The 19,235-nt window shown below is 37.2% G+C and overlaps 1 protein-coding gene across 2 annotated transcripts in view; it reads right to left on the reverse strand.

The window, feature by feature from the left end:
* Window positions 1–19,235, reverse strand: part of Focad (focadhesin) — a 268,590-nt gene that overhangs the window by 186,646 nt on the left and 62,709 nt on the right. For both annotated transcript variants that reach the window (XM_033757649.1, XM_033757648.1), the window contains exons 8-10: window positions 16,556–16,643; window positions 13,680–13,882; window positions 2,800–3,057 (exon numbers count right to left, since the gene is read on the reverse strand). In XM_033757649.1, the coding sequence (XP_033613540.1) occupies window positions 2,800–3,057; window positions 13,680–13,882; window positions 16,556–16,643 (549 nt within the window). The remainder of the gene's footprint in view (window positions 1–2,799; window positions 3,058–13,679; window positions 13,883–16,555; window positions 16,644–19,235) is intronic.

Raw genomic sequence — 19,235 nt, forward strand, 5'->3', positions numbered from 1 at the left:
AAAAAAAAAAAAAAAAATCAAAAGCTCTTATAGCAGAATTCTTCCAATAAGTCAAGATAGCATGCAAACACAGTACTTAGATAAGCATACTGCAGACGACCAAATCCTACTACAGACAATAGACCACCGGGGGTAAAAAAACAGCCTTGAAATTCCTCATCTTTACTACTTAAGCTGTCTTACTGCTAAAACTTTTCTTTCATATGAACTCTTTCATAAATTTGAGACAATGATTGTCCTTCTAATTAGGTAATAAAGGACTAATCCACAAGAAACATAAACACACTTCATATAATCTCATCAACTAAGTGAAAGAGAAAACACATCAATAGTAAATTACAACTTTAATACATTTCAGTTGAATCTTCTCCAACCATTAATAGTAAACTTGCTTTTTCAAAATACAATATTCAACATTTCATGGCTTTACCTTATACCAATAGTCTACTAAAACATTATAATACAGTCACTTCATAAGGAAAGATGAGGGAGGAAGACTATCTCCTATTTCTAGGACCCTTCTTTTGGCCTTTTTCCAAAACCTTAAAACACTTCTAAATTCTTATTATATTGCCTATATCTGCATGAAATTTTCAGTAACTACATTTAAACATTTCCCTCTACGATTCATTTTAAAAGAACAATTACATTGGATGTATTTCTTTTAGAAGTATCCAAAATAATTATCAATACAAGTGTAGCACATTGACTTCAATTTATAGCATTGTTGAATAAATATTTACTGAATAAATAAATAAAATTGGTGCTCATTTTAATGCTTCCCAAGCTATTCCACTTCATGGTACACATGAAAAGTAATGTTTACAAGAACTCTAGGGTAAAAAAAATGAAACATCAAGTGGCTTTCTGGCAGCCTGAGCTAAGACAACTACCTTAGTACCAAAAGGCTGAGAGGGAGCGGGTACTATCTCAGCACACCTGCCACATTCACAGCATTTCAGTGTCTCCTGAAACACAATTTGAGAAGTTCTCCTCTGCATTTTTACCTATTTAGTACACTTTCACTCCACCCAGGAAATTATTTTTCCTTTGGGGAATCATCCCAATCTCACTCCACGTGAGCTCGGTGGCACAGACAATTTTAGGGTCCTAACATTTGACCTCATTTCCATTCCACCTACGATGGCTACTCAAAGTATCTCATTATCCTAGGATGATGGCCGGGCCAGTGTAGGCACATGGCCCAAGAAAGGCCAATCTGAGCATTCTCTGCATCTCTCTTCCTTTTGGATTGTGAAGTTAAGGTTATAAATCTTTGACAACCAGCTAATTCACAGAAAAACCATTTAAGGTATTTTAAGATGAGTCTCTGCTACTTATAACCAAAAGTATCATCCTAGAATTTCTACTTTTTAAAAATTTTTTATTGAGTTTATTGGTACAATCTAGGCATCCTAGAATTTCAAAGACCAAATGTATTGACAGAAAATAAACAGCTGTGATATATACTTTATACCAGTAGTGTAGACAGATCAAAGTAATCCACTGTCATTTCAAGAAATCCTTAAGTAATCTTCAGCATCACTTATGGACCAACTATTCAAAAGAAATTATCCTAAAAATGCCACCACCAGAAGAAAACGTTGATCAGAAGTGAGATCAGAACGTGGAAAAGAGATATAAAATAGGAAGCAATTTGAATTGATGATTTACATTGTGTATGTAACCAAGAAACCAAGATAACTCGAGTACAATACAAATCATTTAGAGACTAAGAACAGGAGAAGACTGATCAGAGTTAAAAACTTTTGCGGCCAGGGATTTAGCTCAGTGGTGCCACCACCAGCCTTATAAGCAAGTGGAAGGTCCTGAGTTTGATCCCCGGTACCAAAAAAAATTTTTTTTGCAAGATATCAGCAGTTGGTTACTTGACAAAAGGAATCAGCATGACAATTTGGGTATAAAAAGGAGTTTCAAATGCATTAACTTCATATCTTAAACACATTTGTCCTACCTCTACAACCATTTTTCCCCTAGAAACACATGATTTTTCCATTAAGAGATGTGTTTTCCACCATCCTTGCCACAAAACACAAGACACAGATACTGACAAATAAGAGGATAGACATACCCCACCGGTTAGGAAACTCTCACCTTACTACAAATGCATTCTACAGATTCTATCCAATGGAGAGGTGTCACAGGATACTATTCTAATTACATAGTTTAAAAGGAGAGGAGAAAGACTTCTGAGCTTCTAACTGCTTTCTTATTATGTTCAAGTTCTGTACAGCCAGAAAGAAAGATTGTCTACATGCACATCCCAGTACATATATTAATACCACACACAGTGAGGACCCACTTTTAGTGTATTCAATGACAGAATTAACAGTTTTTTTTCAATGATTTAATTAAGACAGGATCAAATTATAAGATGTTAAAAAGATATTAATGCCTACTGTCTAGGCAGCTTTATCCTGAATTGATTAATCTTGGTCTACTTCTTTTAAGATCAAGATTAGAGCTTTTAAATATATGTATATTGGAATAGGCTTCAAGAGTTAGAAAAATCATTACAAATTAGCAAATCCAACAAAGAGAATAGCATTATATGCAGATTTCTTTGCAAAGAACGCTATCATTAAGGAAATATTTTTATCATTATACATCAACTCAGGGTAAGTAGAAAGAATTGAAAGACAAAGAAAAAAAAAAACCCAGGAACAAAATCAAACTACTACATAACTTAAAACTTTGATCTACATAATCCACCATGTAAAAATAATCTACTAATTCCCTTAAGTAAGCTCCCCTAGTTCCACTACTCTCTTGCTTTACCTTTGAGGAATCCGCTTGAGCCAAATCCTTGATGACCTTTAATATCTGGTGAAGATTTGGTCCTTGATCTTCAATGAGCAGGTAAGCCAGTAGAAGAAAAACATGCATGGGGACCACTGTAGTCACAGGGAGCAAGGACTCCACAGAAGCCAACCAGTCACTTGCTGCTGACTCATCTCTCATTACTTCAAGAATCCTACACACTGCGAGTATCGAGCTATAAATGCTGGTCACAGGGAATGCAAGCCTATAGGAAAGCTGAAAAGTAAACACACAAAAAAGCATGAATAAATTAGATAGATGCATTTGTGAGAAATGTATTTCTGACATTCACTTTTATTTTACATTTCATTTTAAGAAATTCTTGGACTGGGAATTTAGTTTAGTGGTTCCACCACCTGCCTCACATTTGCAAGGTCCCGAGTTCAATCCCCGGTACCAAAAAAAGAAAAAAAATCATTCCTTTCAGCAAAATGAAACCAAACTTTTAATTTCTGCCAAAAAGCTCTTTGCCAATATTTGAAATAATAGGATTAAAGAAAGACAGTTGTTAGAACTCTAGAACCGTTTATCACGTGTTCCTATTTACCATTCATTCCTAAGGTACAAAAACAATGCATCAATAAACAAGATTCAGAGGCAGCAGCGATTGGAAAAGCCACTATCACTAAAAAAGTATTCAGCAAAAAGAAAGATAGCACGCTGGGGATTTGGCTCAGCAGTTCCGTGGCCTGCCTTGCAAGCGCAAGGAACCGAGTTCAATCTCCAGTACCAAAAACAGAGAAACAAACAAACAAAAAAAGAAAGATAGCAAAGCCACTGTGTGTGTCCAGCTCCGGCCCCTCAGAGGCTGCCCAGGGCAGAGGACAGACTTGGACAGAGAACAATTAACGTTGGGAACAGAAAATATGTTGATAGGAACACAATTCAGTTGAAGCCTGAGAATTCATTAATAACAACAAGTAACTTCTGTAATTACATGTAGCCTGACAGTTCTAAAGTGAGCAATATCCAGTGACAATCTTACCCCTCACTAACTCTGAGAAACGGCTTCTCACAGAACTAAAGTAGTGCAGCCAGGACCAGAAGTGCATGAATACATGTCCTAGGAGAAGCCACAGACACTAATCACACATGGCCTACTAATAAATTCAAAACGTATAATCAGGGATTGCAAGGGAATAGATGTAATACAGGACACATAATTTATAGGATTATGTTATAATATTTACCCAAAATGTCAAATGCAGAAGAGTGCCAGAGATCTGTCCACACACTAAAGAATCCAGCCCAGGGCCTGGATCCCACAGCAATGCCCAGCACAAGTCCAGCTGAAGGCCTAGAGCCCAAGTCAGTGTCCTGCATGAGTTCAGCCAGAGGCCCAGAACCCACATCAGTGTCTCATGCAAGTCCGTATTGAGGATCTGCCCCAGGAAGGCCCAAAGGCCAGTGGTGTAAGCTAGAAAGTCTATACTGGTGGGATAAAGATTCTGTGCCACCAGGCTGAGGGATCTGCACTGGAGCCTGGAAGCAATGCTCAAGGCAAAGGTCAGGGCTCTCCTGACAGAAGAGCAGCCATTCCCAGCAACAGCAAGACCCCAAGCTCATCCTCAGAGGAGAACAGCCAAGTTCGGATCAGGAAAACCAGACATGGAAAGCTTCTCCAAGAAAATCAACAGCCAACAATCTTCCCCTCCAGATCTTTCTTTATGAAACTGGCAACAACCCTCAGGTGGATCCTCCATGCCCACAACCACACTGATTCAGTTCAGCTGGGCACTCCAAGTGGACCATTAATCCACCAGAACATACTGTGTGATGAGACAAATTAGAAGTCTCTAGACAATAACTGTCCAGTTACTAAAGGCTAACCTACTTGAATAAAAATAACTGCAAGGGTGAGAATTAAAACTTTAGCTTTATAAGAATTTGCAATGGAGATTCATGGAGATATAATCACACGCCATAATATATATCCTTCTAATTACAACTAAGTGGATTTTAGAAATTCATAGGGCTGTATAATCATCATCAATATGTGACTTTAAAGAATTTTCATCACCCGAAGAGGAAACCTCATACCCATCAAGTCACTCCTTACCCCACCCCCCCAAAACTGGAAATCACTGATTACTTTCACTTCCTATTCTAGTAACTGGATCTACTAGGAAGCACACTTGCATACATAGTCTGTTGCGACTGACTTCTTTCACTTAGCATATTTACAAAGTCCATCCTCATCATAATTTGTAGCAGCATTTCAATCTTTTCATTAGCAAATAACACTCCCTTATATGAATATATCATGTGGATATTTGGGTTGTTTCCATTTGGGCTATTATGACTAATGATCCAAACACTGGTGAAAATGCGCGCATGAGGATAGAAGTGTTTAGTTCTCTTGAGTATATGCTTCAGAGTAGATGTGAAATTTATCTGAAATTAGTAACTCTTAAAAACAAATGAAATTCTGCCTCTATTGATAAGATTTTCAGGGGCTGGGGGTTTACTTCAATGGTGCTGCCCCCCTGCCTCACAAGTACAAGGACCTGAGTTCGATCCCAGCACCAAAAAGAAGAAAGATTTTTCGGAATGAAAATATATAACATGCCTAGAATGCTATCATTTTTTACTTTATTTTTAATAAATTTCATTTTATTCCATTTCCCTCCCAAATCCTTCCATGTACAAAAGCTTTGTTTCCATTTTTTCCTTCTATTTTCACTTTTTTTCTTGTCCCTTTCTTCCTTTCTCCCTCCCCCTACGTTCCCCTCCCCATTTAAACATTTTCTTTCCATTTCAGTTTCTCACACCAGAGAAACAATGCAGTATTTAAACGTGTGCGCCCGATAAGGTGTATCCATTTAGCTGTCTGACGCTCACCCTCCTCTATGGCCGAGTAGTGCATCTTCTTTATCCACTCCTCAGTGGATGGGCATTATGGGCTGTTTCCAAGATATAGCTATTACAGACTGCTGCTATAAACACTGAGTGTGCACATATCACCGTGGCATGGTGCTTTTAATTCTTTCAGGAAGATACCAAGAAGAGGAATAGCTGGGTCAAATGGGACCTCTAATCCTAGCTTTGTTTTGTTTCCAGAAATCTCCACACTGATTTCCACATTGGCTACACCAGTCTACACTCCCACCAACAGTGGAGAAGTATTCCTTTTTCCCCCTAGCCCCTCCAGCTTTTGTTATTAGTTGATTTCTTGATGACAGCCATTCTTTCTGGAAACAGAATCTTAGCGTTCCTTTAATTTGCATCTCTCGAATGACCAGTGACACATTTTTTCATGTTTTATATTTCTAATTCTTCATCTGAGAAGTGTCTGTTCATTTCAGACTCCCATTTTTGCAATTGGTCTTTAAATTTTGGGGTCTGATTTTTTTTTTTAGTTCTTTATATATTCTAGATAGTAGCCCTTTGTCAGAATAGCTGGTGAAATTTTTTTCCAACTCTGTGGGTTGTCTCTTCACTCTGTTGATGGGTCCTCTTGCTATACAAAAGCTTTTCAATAAGATGACATCCCAGTCATTGATTCTTTGTAGTATTTCCCATGCAGTATGGGTTTTGTTCATGAAGGCTTTGCCTACTCCTATGTCCTCAAGAGATCTATTTTATCTTCCAGCAGATTTAGTGTGTATTTTTTTAAAGAAAGTGGGGAAAAAGGATTAAATGTTTACATTAGCTTACATATGCAAAGAAAAGCATAAGGATGGAATCAGAAGAAACTAGCAACCACTAATCATCATCTTCATTTGGAAGAGTAAGACTGGACCACTGGATTTGAGGCAGAGAGGCTTTTCATGGCACACTATTTTATATTTTCTTATTGTATTACTACTTCATATGAATACATACATATATGCACTATTTAAAATATGTAATATACAAAGTATATATACATATGTATATTCTGAAACAATATTACTTATAATGTATAAATATTGAAATAATCCCTATATATCTCTAGAGCTCTATCATTCTTTCCAAGAAAATTAAATACATTAATGAAGAGGACCAAGTTCTCTGGACTAATGACAGGCAGCACTGAAACCTGAGATTTAAAAAACCAGAACTTCAGTACAGCAACGCCAGCCCTTAATCATTAGCAGGACTTACTTTCATAATTTGCAAAATTTCAGCAACAAATAACTTTCTACCAAGGTTATTGGGTTAGCTTTGAGATAATATACAATAAAGAACCTAGCATAGTGCCTAAAACTGCAAAATACAGGGAAATATCTCAGCATCTTGGGGAAGAAAAATAAAACCAATGGATAAGAGTATAAAACAACTTAATTTGGAAATCACCACGAAGTGTAAGTTAAACCAGAAAGAGGAATATTTTAGAGACACATAAGAGTAGACAATGAAACAAAAAAGCAACCCCAGATTATTTGAAGGAGTGTGTCCAGGGGCTCTGTTTTCCAATTGTTTATTTGCTTCATCATGGTTAAAGCAGAAGAAAGGTGCATCGTTAAAGATGATGTCATAAACAGCATCTCTGTCAAGCTAAGTGATAGCTGCCACTGCAGAGCCTCAGGCCAGGATGGGACAAGGATTTTCTCTCACCACCTGCCAACTAAATCCCTGCCACAGCTTGAGAGATGACCTATGAAAGAGCTGGCAGACCTGGCTCTCAGAGAAAGCAGCAAGCAAACTTAAAAAGCAGGTTTTGTTATGTGAATTCTAACTCCATTGAAAAAAAGAAAAGAAAGCAAGAAAAAACAGATTTTAAATATATACAACATGGTTGTATGGGGGTTGTTTCTTCTTTTTGGTTTGTTTTGTTGGTACTAGGGATTGAAACCAAGGACTCTGCACTGAGCTACATTCCCAGCCCTTTTTTTGTCTTTTGTTTTTTATTTTCTGAGACAAGATTGTAAAATATATTTTATACAGAAAACTTAAGAATCTTTATTTTAAAAGCCTTTACTAAAAATGTTCAAATACATTAACTGTTAACCATAAGAGGGACCATAAGACAATGACTAAAGGTGTCTCAAAAAAGAACTAATGAATATAGGCGAATGATACAGGTTTTTATTAAGGGTAAAGAATAAGATTCATCTATAGTACTAAAAGAGGCTTAACAAAAATAGGGAGAGAAGATAAGAAAAATTCAACCTTGGAGTATCCTTAAAAGTAGGCTAGGTCCCAGCATTCTGTGAGGCTGGGGTAGGAGGATCACAAGTTTGCGTTCAGCCTAGACAACTGAGTGACTTATAGCAAGACCTTGTTTCAAATTTTTAAAAATAGTAATTTTTTAAAGGATGCAGATTACAACTTAGTGCAAAGGCCTTAGCTTCACTTTGCAATACTACTGTTGTGGCTTATGTCTAGATGTCCCCCCAAAGCCTCATGCAGTCTTTTTCAAAGATAGCTAAATCTGGAATGTGTGCTGCTAGGATTAAGGGTGTGTAGTTACTAAACCACTACAAGACAGTGGTTGGTTTGGCACCGCCCTAATCCCAGTAGCCTGAATGAGATAAAAGGGGCAGAAAGATGCTCTTAAGATCTCATTGCTTTTACTGCTTTCACTGCCATGAACTGTCTGTTGCCCCTCGGCAGCCCTGCCTTGGAGCCAGCCAGTTAGGAACTGAAACCTCTACGAAATGTGAGCCAAATGAACCCCTTGTCTTCTAATTGTGCATGTTAGGTATTTTGTCTCAGCAATGAGAGAAAAGTAACTAACTCAACCACCAAAAAGAAAAATATTTTGCTAAAAGTTATCCAGCCAGAAGTAAAGATGGCACTAGATCAAACCTCAAAAGGGTTGTTATGGTTCCTCTGAGGCATCCGGACGAGTGTGTGTGATTTGGGAGTAGTTGCTTATAATTAAAAGATAACCCACTCCATCCTATTGTGGGTCATTCAGGAGACACAAGGCCTCCATTTATTAATTTTTGTTTTATTTTGAACACCATGTAAAAAACCATTTACTTCAACTTCTTTAACTGTTTACCTTACTACTAATTTACCAAAACACTGCTGTTATTTACAGAAAGATGATAAATTAGTGTAGGAAGGAAGGAAAAGTGAAAATATGAAGTAGGCTAGAGTCAAACAGCCAAAAGATCAACTTCAGCCCTATCCTTTATCACCTATGTAATCAAGTTAGTTAACCTCTCTAATCTGTTTCCTCCTTTGTAAAATTAGTATTTTAAGAACACTCTCAAGACTAGCAATGAATCTCAGTGGGAAATCACCTTCTGGGTACATCCAAGGCCTCTGGTTTTATCCCCAGCACCACACATGCACACACACAAAAGAGGAAGGAAAAGATCACTTCTTACCCAAGAAGAAGCTAAAATTAAAAAGACAATAAGAATAGTTGGCAAGGAAGGGGAGTAATTGGACCCTGGCACAAATGTAAAATGGTGTGAAGAGTTTCTCAAACAGTAAACAGAGCTGTAATATGACATAGCAATTCTACTCAAGTTTCTATTGAAGAGAAATGAAAACCCATACCTACACAAAAACTTGTACATGAATATTCATACTCACAGATTCCAAGTAAACAAAAAGTGGAAAAATCCAAAAATTTATCAACAGGTGAATGGAAAAATAAGAGGAAATTAAGTTCTCATGGATGAAACCTGGAAACATCAAGTTTAAGAAAGTTAGTCACAGAGGATCACTTGTAATATGATCCCATTTATGTGAAAGGTACAGAGAAGGAAAGCAGATCAAGATTGCAGAAACAGGAGGGACTGGGGCGACAGATGATTAAGGGGTGCAGTGTAGGGGTGGTAAAACAGTGCTCTAAAATTAATAGTGGAAATGAACACATGACTGAATATACTAAAATCAATGAAGGGTACAATTTAAATGTTCAAAGTCTATGTGAACTGTATTTAAATGCAGCTGTTAAAAAATTTGTGGTGTCTTATCACAGGGCTCTTGGTAAGTTATTTGCCTTCTCTGGGCCTCGATTATATCTCAGGTAAAATGAGATCATTAATATTACCTAAAAAAAACAATTGGGGTTAAAAACACTTAGAATGGAGCCTGAACATATGAAGTACTCAATACACAATCCCATGAGCTAAGTGTTTTATTATTCATTTTACTAAAGTGCAGAGATTCAGTCACTTGCTCCAGACCACACAGCTGGAAACAAGGTGGGAGACATGAAGAGTCTACTTTACAATTACTGTGAGAAACACACACTGAGCTATGTAACTCCTGCTATACAATACTTAATAAATTTGAACATCAGCTATGAGGACAATAATAATAATCCACTGCAAATTTTGTCATTGTTAAGAAACAAATATGCAAGCTGTATTCTGCCTCCTACAATTCTAAGGAGCCTATTACCAAGGCCTCAAAAGTATATCATATTCAATTTAAAACACACACGCAAGCACGCACGCACGCACACACACACACACACACACACACTTTTTAAAACACATGGTAGGTCCCAGAAGAATTTCACAGCAATGAAATGTGCCCTCCTAAATAATCATAGGAACCTGGCTTTGAGAGTCTCCTGCCCCAATTCTCCTCACCCATCCACCCTCACTGCCCTCTAAAAAGCTTTCTGACTCTGTCTCACCGGCCGCACCAATACTCAGGGTATGACCTCAGCTCCACACAGAACCCGTCTTTGTCCCCCTGTTACTGCAGGGTACCTACCTGGTCAGCATTTCTCCTTGGCCTCTGTGCAATGCTAACCCTCACCAACAGAGGGCACAAAAGAGATGTGCAGGGACTGTAAAGACGGTTCCCTTGACAAGTCTTTGGTTTTTTGTTTTTTGGTTTTTTTCCCTACCCAAGGCATGCAGGAGACCCAAAAGGTGGCTTTCTGTGAACCCACTCTGGCCTAGCTGAATCCTGGACAGGGGCACATGTTTCCCCTCTAAATCCCTATCTTGGGTATTCTCCCTCTCTCTCAATCTTACAGGTAGTAGCTTGCTCTCCACTTCCAGTAATTAAAAACCTTTTACTATTTAATTTTTTGTATTAAGTTTTCCTTGATCAAATTTCTCTCTTGACTGGACCCTGATTCATGTCACACACCAGACACTCTCACTATCTTGGGAGAGATAGGAGATGGAATTTTTCAGGCACTACAGTATTTACACCTAGTGTTTGATTTTTTTAAACATTAAAGAGAACACGGTAGGTGGTTTTAAACATCACATTTAGTAGCTAAAAAGAAAATGATGCTGCTTTCTAACACATTGTATTTTTAAGACGTATTAGATTATGTTATTAGATCTTTTTTTTTTTTTTTTTGTACCAGGGATTGAACTCGGGTCCTTGCACTTACGAGGCACATGGCAGCACCACTGAGCTAAATCCCTGGCCCTTAGATTTTTTAAATCAATAGTACATTTAATATCTTGCACTGCATACTGTAGATACTGGAAAAATTAATATGTTTTATTTCACAATTATCAAAACTTCAGAAATGAAGAAATAATTACAGAATTGCCCAACATGGGATATGCAATCTTATCTTCATCCACCAGAAGAACTGTATTTCTAAAGAACTGCTATTGTTGTAAATCAAATGCTACCAGTCATCATCACCAATGGAAAAAAAAAAGATAAAAATCTGTGAGGTTTTTTTTTAGAGAGAGGCATTTCTTTAATAAATCAAGTTAGTAAATAACTTGCATCCTTCACTGAATAAAAAAATTGCAAAGCATAGTGACATAAAACTGTAATTCCAGATACTCAGAAACCTGAGGCAGGAAGATCACAACTTACAGGATCTTGTCTCAAAATAAAAAATAAAAAAAGGGCTAGGAATATAGTTTGTGGTAGGGGACACCCCTGGGGTTCAATCCCACCACCTCAAAACAAATTTCTGCCTACCACATAGCAAACAATGGATCAGGTATTGTGGACATAAAGATAAAGAAAGAAATCTTGGTTTATTTAAATATGTAGAAAAGAGAAAATATAACTTGACAATTGGCTAGTATGTTTTTACCTGTAGTTCTCCACATCAGCTGAAAAACAAAACAGATAAAGTAGAAACACTTAGGATTAAATAATAATAATAATAATAATGTAGAAGAAGTTAATAATTGCTGCAATTTAAAATTTAAGTTTAAACTGTTGCAATTTCTTAAATGCTTTACAAAAGTACAAAGAGCCAAGTTTCTTTCCCTAAGTGAATTCTTGTGACCTGGAAATATAAACATGCAACCTCTAACACACAACATTTTCTGCATTTGACTACGGCAAAAAATGCTGGGTACAAACAGAAAAGCAATGAATTCGGAGGCAGGGAGACTGGGAACATTTGTCTGGGTCTAGAATAGGCAGTGCAAGCAGAGGACGTGAAAGAGCATCATGTACAAAAGCAAAGATGCAGGCAGAGACTTGGAGAGTAAGGGGCAAGCTGGACTAATAGGCATGTTCAGAGTAGAGTTTCAGACAGGTGCAGGGAAAAAAGCCAACAGTAAAACACAACTTAAACATTTTAAAAGGCTGATCACATATCTACCAACAGCCTCGGTAAAGCATCACAGTATCACAAGGGGAATACTTATAGCCCTAATAGTATTGCTTCCTCTTCCTTTTTCTTTGCCAGTTTCTAAAGAGAAAGTCCAGCTATTAGTGTCGGTGCATAAGATTCACGGACACCGCTAATCCAACATGGTCAAGACTTTAATGGGAAAGGTGACATTGACAACGCACAATGAGGTAGATAGCACTGTTAAAAGGCACACGAATGCTTAGGTATCAGAGGTTGGATGCTCCTCACCAAATAGCACTTGTGAATTAAAGGGACACAGTATACCATGCCCTGACCCCGCCCTCACTTGGGGTCCACTCTGTTTTGTGCCAGCAAAGCAAGAGGTAAGGTAAAAAGCTCTTAATTCGTTGGTCACATTTTGTTTGCCTATTAAGGCTGAGGCAAGAATAACTTCCTCCTCTTATGTAAATCAATTACCTGTTTCAGGTTTCAACATTTTCATCAAACAATATACATGTTAGGAAGCTAAAATACACATTCAATTTGAGTATACTGACATGCTGGTTTCTACCACAGATCAAACGGAATGATGACTGCATTTCTACAACATTCAACAATGCAAAAGAGGTAAAAAGCCCCACAAGAGTAGAGGATGGAACACAATAATACGTATGACTGGAGGTAAAACTCAAAACCAAAAGAGGTAAGGCCTGACCAACACCTACCTAGAACCCAACCACTCACCCAACACTGACAATACTTTTAACGCGAAAGGTGAGCTTGACAGTGCAGAAAGAGGCAGACAGCACTGGAAAAGGCACATGACGGGGTCCTTGCCTTACAGGTAGGGGCAAAGGAGTACGACATACACAGGAAACACCAAGAGCCATAATGCTGATTCCATGAAGGGAGGGCAGGAGAATGGAGACAAAATAAGAACCAAGATAGATTATGTGAAGGTGCACATTTCCAATGATGAATGTCTTATTTTATACCTAAAATGCACCAATAAAATTAATTTTTAAAAATACTGATTCCAGAACTTCTGAGCATTCAAGGAGCATCTCCCACCATGGACTACTCCAGATTTAACCATATGCTTCACTTGTTAACAGTAAGAGGGAAAAAAAGCTTCCATGTTCAATTGTTTTTTTTTAAAAGCACTAGACTAAATAGAACTAGTTTCTATTCTGCAACGTTCCTCAGAATGTTTAATGACTAATGTACCCAGGAATCCCAAAGGGAAAAAAATTACACAGCATTTCCAAAATTTTTTTCACGAGACTACTGTCCTGTCTCATGGTTCAGAAGAACCACTGCATGACAGCATGGAAAAGTTCAACGATAAGAGTTTATAAACAAACACATAATTTATCAGGGGATACAGAAAACTCAGACCCTTCAAGAGAAACGAGGAAGAATTCATTACCTTATGGTGGCCGTCCCTGTGACACTCCTTCTGTACCATTTCCAGAAGGTTCAGGGCCAAATGCTGCCTGGAGGAACCTTCTCCATCCACAGACATACAGTCTTCCAAAGCAGAGGAAGACAATATCTGAAGAAGTGGCATCACGAGCAGCAGAGAAGACTTTGGGATTTTCTGACCCTCAGTCAAAGAGAGAAGCTTCAAAGCTAAGCATCAAAGCAACAAAAATTTACATTTTTAAAATTAATGGCACAGTCAAATAACGTACTATTTTAAGAGTGCCATGCCAAAGATTTTACTTGTCCTTTTACTACTGAGTCAGATGTATGAGTAGGATGATAAATCTCATTGTAAAAGGAAATAAAATAAGCTGTTAATATATTTAACTGAAAAACTGACAATATGCTTAGAGAAAATACATATCATGTATCATGTGGTATAAATCAATTGCCTTTTAGGTCAATATGAATTAATACAATTCAACAAGTATCCTTCATAATTTCTCAATGCCTGTTATTGCCCTCAGCAAACAGCCAAGAGCCTAAAAATTCCTTATGAGTGGATAATGACACCAATATATATGCTTCTCTCAAAAGATGAAAATTATTTAGCAGGTGCTTAAGTGAACAGCAAGGTAAATCAAGACTGCCTTCAGTTGAAATTGGTAAGAAGCAGATTACAAAACCCTAAAGCCCATAACCAGCATACTAAACATAGCCATTTTTAATAATGGATTCCATTTCTTTTACCATGGAAACAACTCACACAACAGAAACACATATACAAATGTATAACTTAATTGCATGTGCAATCTCCCTGAGAAAATTAAGAAAATTAATCAAGGCATATATTCTTTTCACAGTATTTCTGAGGTTACTGAATGAACCTTGATTTACTGTTTAGCTGTTATTTACAGGCTTCAAAGCTAAATTATCAAAATAGTCAAAATGATTTCCCCTACAGACACACACACTCCATAAGCTTTAAATCAAATCATGAGTTGTCACTGTTTCACTTAGAAGCATTTTGAAGTCAAACCTTAACATGTTCTGAAACACAAACAGTTTGTTACTCTAAGACTATCAACTTACCTTTACTGTCTAAATATTAGTGTTAATGCACAACTGTTTCTGGGATATTGTCTCGGGATATACAGTCACCACTGTTTATTTATAATCAAGGTGTTATGGTTTGGATCTGGACACCTCCCCGAGCCTCGTGCAGGCAGAGGCTGTTCAATCCGGAATGTGTGACAACTGCACCACTACCTGCGAGTGAGTGGCTGGGCAATGCCCTGATCCAGGCAGTCTGGACAGGAAAAGGGTAGAGAGACACAGTACATGTCCCTTGTCACCTTTGCTGCCTTCTGTGCATCCTGTTTTGTCTCCTCTGTGATGCCTGCTGGCCGTCTTGACCTCAGAGCCAGCTGATTATGGAAAGAAACCTCTACAAACTGTGAGCCAAATAAATCTTCTCCCCTTCAACTTCGGGTGTCGGGTATTTTGTCTCACCAACAACAGAAAAGTAACTAACACACAGGCTCGTGTTAATAATCACAAAGCATAATACTATACTAATACTGTGCAGTTTTAAAATGTTGAAATAATCATTCTTCTCTTGGCTATCATAATTCTTTGAATCTACATTCCAAATATACTAAACACATCTTCCTTGCCTTTCAACATAATACACTGGCTCAAAAGTTCTCAGTATGCTAATTAACCTAACCAAGGTAACTTCAAAACAAACACTGCTTTCCAGGAGAAAGTAAAGGTATCTAACAAATAATAAAAGTTTTTGAGGGCTTGATCTTGTACCACTTCTATTACATATACACAAGCCACAATTAGAAATGTAGTTTCTCTATGGCTTTGGAAATTGTCCAAAAACAAATAAAATCCTTATAGAAACATCCAGAAAAGACAAATCTACAGAGATAAAAGGCAGATTAGATTAGTGTTTTTATCTTGGGCTAAGAGAATGAGAACTAACAGAAATAGGCACAAGAAACTGTAGGGGAATGATAGAAATGTTCTAAAAAAGATTACCATATTATTTGTATGTTGCTATAAATTTACTTAAAATATTGTGTCATACACTTTAAATAGTGAATGTCATGTTATGTAAACTATACTTTAATAAAGTAGTTTTACGAAATAATAAAGTATAGCAGTCTTAAGTAGCAACACTAGTAAATTATACCTCTAGGAAGATCCCATGTGTACTTTTACAGAGGAAAAAAAAAAAAAAGAAAGAAAAAACATCACAAGACTGATGAGGAGCAGGAAGAAGCACACTTGCCTGAAGGCTGTTAGAGAAAAGCAGACTTGTACTCAAACTGTGAAAGCCAAGGGTCTACACCATGTGCTAAAGCCATTTCTAGGCATAAGCGAAAGAACAATCTGACCTCAAAATCATGCTGAATTAAAATGCCTGAAGGAATGAGCTATACACTAGATACTGATCTCAAGCACTTTGTAAAAACAAGGATGGGAAAACATCAACATATCACGGCACTACACAACATAATTTAGGCCCATGCCCCATTGCTACTTGGATTGTACTGGAGCAAGCAAAGGGAAGCAACATAATGAAAAAGCCACATTATTTTTTGGTATATTATGTTATTAATATTATATTATGTAATGTCTTGTGTTATATAATAATCTTATTTTTTATATTATAATACAAGTTACACAGCAAATTTTGGTATATGGAATCTTGTACAAGATAATGCCTTAAAGAAAAAAAACTCTACTGGGTAGAGATTAGGAAAATTTCAGAACAGAAACACAAAGTATACAGGATATCATGATAAACAATTTAAATCACTCCTGCCAACACTTGTGTTATATTTTATGCTATGTATTTTTATTTACCTAGATGTAAGATTGGTTTCTGCTGACTTGCCGGTGTCTGTAGAAGAAGTAAAGCTATTCCGGTAATAATCCATTCAACAGGAAAATCCTGAAACAAACAAACAAACTAGTTGTTGAAGAGATACCTAGAACTATGGCTTTAAAACATGTATCCAAAAAGAGTATATTTTACCATGAACAATTGCCAACTTATATAAAACTCCTTATACAAATCTATGTTAAAGAATTGGTAGCTGCCACACAGACAGAAATAAATTTAAAATAGTTTATGATATGGCCAAAAAAGCAACAGACTAAAACCAAAACAATTGCAGAGAAACTGCTTCACACAACAAATTAACCACTCTTTAAAGCAGCCAATCATTGCAAACCATTGAAAATTACTTGAATGTGGAATTTAAAAATAATTCATTTCTGAAAGGTAATTCAATTTCTCTACTTACCTAGTATAGACAAGATCTATATAACTTGCATAATGAATTACATTAAACACATTTTAATAAATCATTACAATAAAAGATATTACTGGCAGAGAAGCAGAGATTATTTCTAAATTACAAAAATGTATTAAGCATATTTAAATGTAGCATCACCATAAAATCACTAAGTTCAACAAGAAAAACAAAATGAACAAAATACATGCACATTAAGTCCGAAGAAAATGCAAATGACATGTCATTTCAAGAGTTTAAAGAAAATAATGCACTATCTTAAAAGGCCAAAAAAAGCTCCAAGTAAAGTATTTCAAGTCCTAAAAGCAAACAACTTCTAATACAGAATTATGTATCCTACAAAACTATCTTTCAAAACTGATAGAAGCATAAGGTACTTTCATGACAAAGAGCACCTTAAAAAATTCACAGAGGGCCAGGGCTCAGCAGTTCGGTGGCCTGCCTGCCTTGCAAGCGCAAGGACCCGAGTTCAATCCCCGGTACCAAAAAAAAAAAAGAAGAAGAAGAAGAAATTCACAGAAAGAAAATGGCACATAGGTGATCAGTAACAAAATTCAAGTCTTATCTGGGCATGGTGGTGCGTGCCTGTAATCCCAGCACTTGGGAGGAGGCAGGAGGATCGCTGTGAGTTTGAGACCAGCCTGGGCTACATAGTGACTTCCAGGTCAATCTCAACTACATAGTGAGACCTTGTCTAAAAAAGCAAACAAAACTCAAGTCTTTCCAAGATCTAGAATCCAGACACCAGAAAATAACAACTTGTTAAAGCAAAGATGACGAGCAGATCACTAGGAATTGGAAAGAAACTGTTAGTCCACAACACTGAAAAGGAGGAAGCAATTTGGACTCTCTCCACCTGGCTCTCAAAACTTGTGGGGAGACAAAGTGGGTTCTCTAGAACCAAGGCAACCACCCAGGCTGGGTGCTTCAGGGAGAAAAGGGAGCCATGTCCACACACAGACTCTGTGAACTGAAGAGGCACCCTGAGGTTGTGGTGCCCAGGGCTCCTTCCATGCAGCACAGGCACAGGCACTGCAATCACGCCAGAGTGCTTCATCAGGGGTCACTCCAGGAAGGGACTCAGAACAACTGAAAACATCACAGCAGGGCCACCGCTATTACCCTCCAAGGGTGACTTGGTGAGAGAACAGGAGGCAGTGCAGACAGGCTGCAGGCTTGAGAGAGCACCTGAAAAGTCTGAGCTCAGGCAGGGAGCAAACCAGCACTTAAAAAAGTATTTTAAAATATCCCAGAAAGAGACAATGAAGCCAATCATAAATTTAAAAAAACAATCTCATAGAATGACTACATCATGCAGAATAAGCAGTGAAGCAGGAGGGAGGAGTGAGCAACAGTAAGTAATGCAGTGACAGACATAAGCCAATCCCTTTCCATCATAGCTCTCAATGTGAATGCTCTCCATTGCCCATCAAAAGACAGAGATTGCCAGGATAGATCAAGAAACAATATCCAACAATATGCAGCATACAAAAAGCACATTTGATCCAAAAATAAATACACAGATTAAAAATCAAAGGATGGCCACGATACTGTATTCAACAGGAACATGGAGAAAAGCAGGAATAGTTATCATTACTTTCAAACCAAAACTGATCAGAGACCGCAAAGAAGTTTACTACACATTGGTTAAGGGAAGATTTCAGCAAGAAGAGATAATAATTATAAATATATATGCACCAAACAGTAGCATGTTCGAATTCATAAAACAAACACTACTGGACATTAAAAACCAGATAAACACAAACACAATTATAATGAGGAGTCAATACCCCACTGTCCAAAACCGACACATCAACTGGATTTTTAAAAATCAAGGAAATATCGGGCCAGGGATTTATTTAGCTCAGTGGTTTACCACCTGCCTTACAAGCACAAGGACCCGAGTTCAATCCCTAGCACCAAAAAATAAAAAAAAAAAATCAAGGGAATATTATAGTAGAAATAAACCTTAGAAAAAAATAGATTTAATACATATCTACAGAGTGTTCCACCCAACAACAGAATAAACATTCTCAGCAGCACTTGGGTTTTTCTCCAAAATAGACCAAATGCTAGTCTATAAGAATGGTTAAGAAAATGCAAAAGAATAAAATTTTGCCATGCATATTGTATCACAGTGCAATGAAACTAGAAATCAGTGGCAAATGAAATCTGAAATTATGCAAACATAGGGAAATTAAATATTCCCTTGATTAATCAATGGTTCA

The sequence above is a fragment of the Fukomys damarensis genome, unplaced genomic scaffold (assembly GCF_012274545.1).
Source record: "Fukomys damarensis isolate Sample0158 unplaced genomic scaffold, DMR_v1.0_HiC HiC_scaffold_31, whole genome shotgun sequence".
NCBI classification, from domain to species: domain Eukaryota; kingdom Metazoa; phylum Chordata; class Mammalia; order Rodentia; family Bathyergidae; genus Fukomys; species Fukomys damarensis.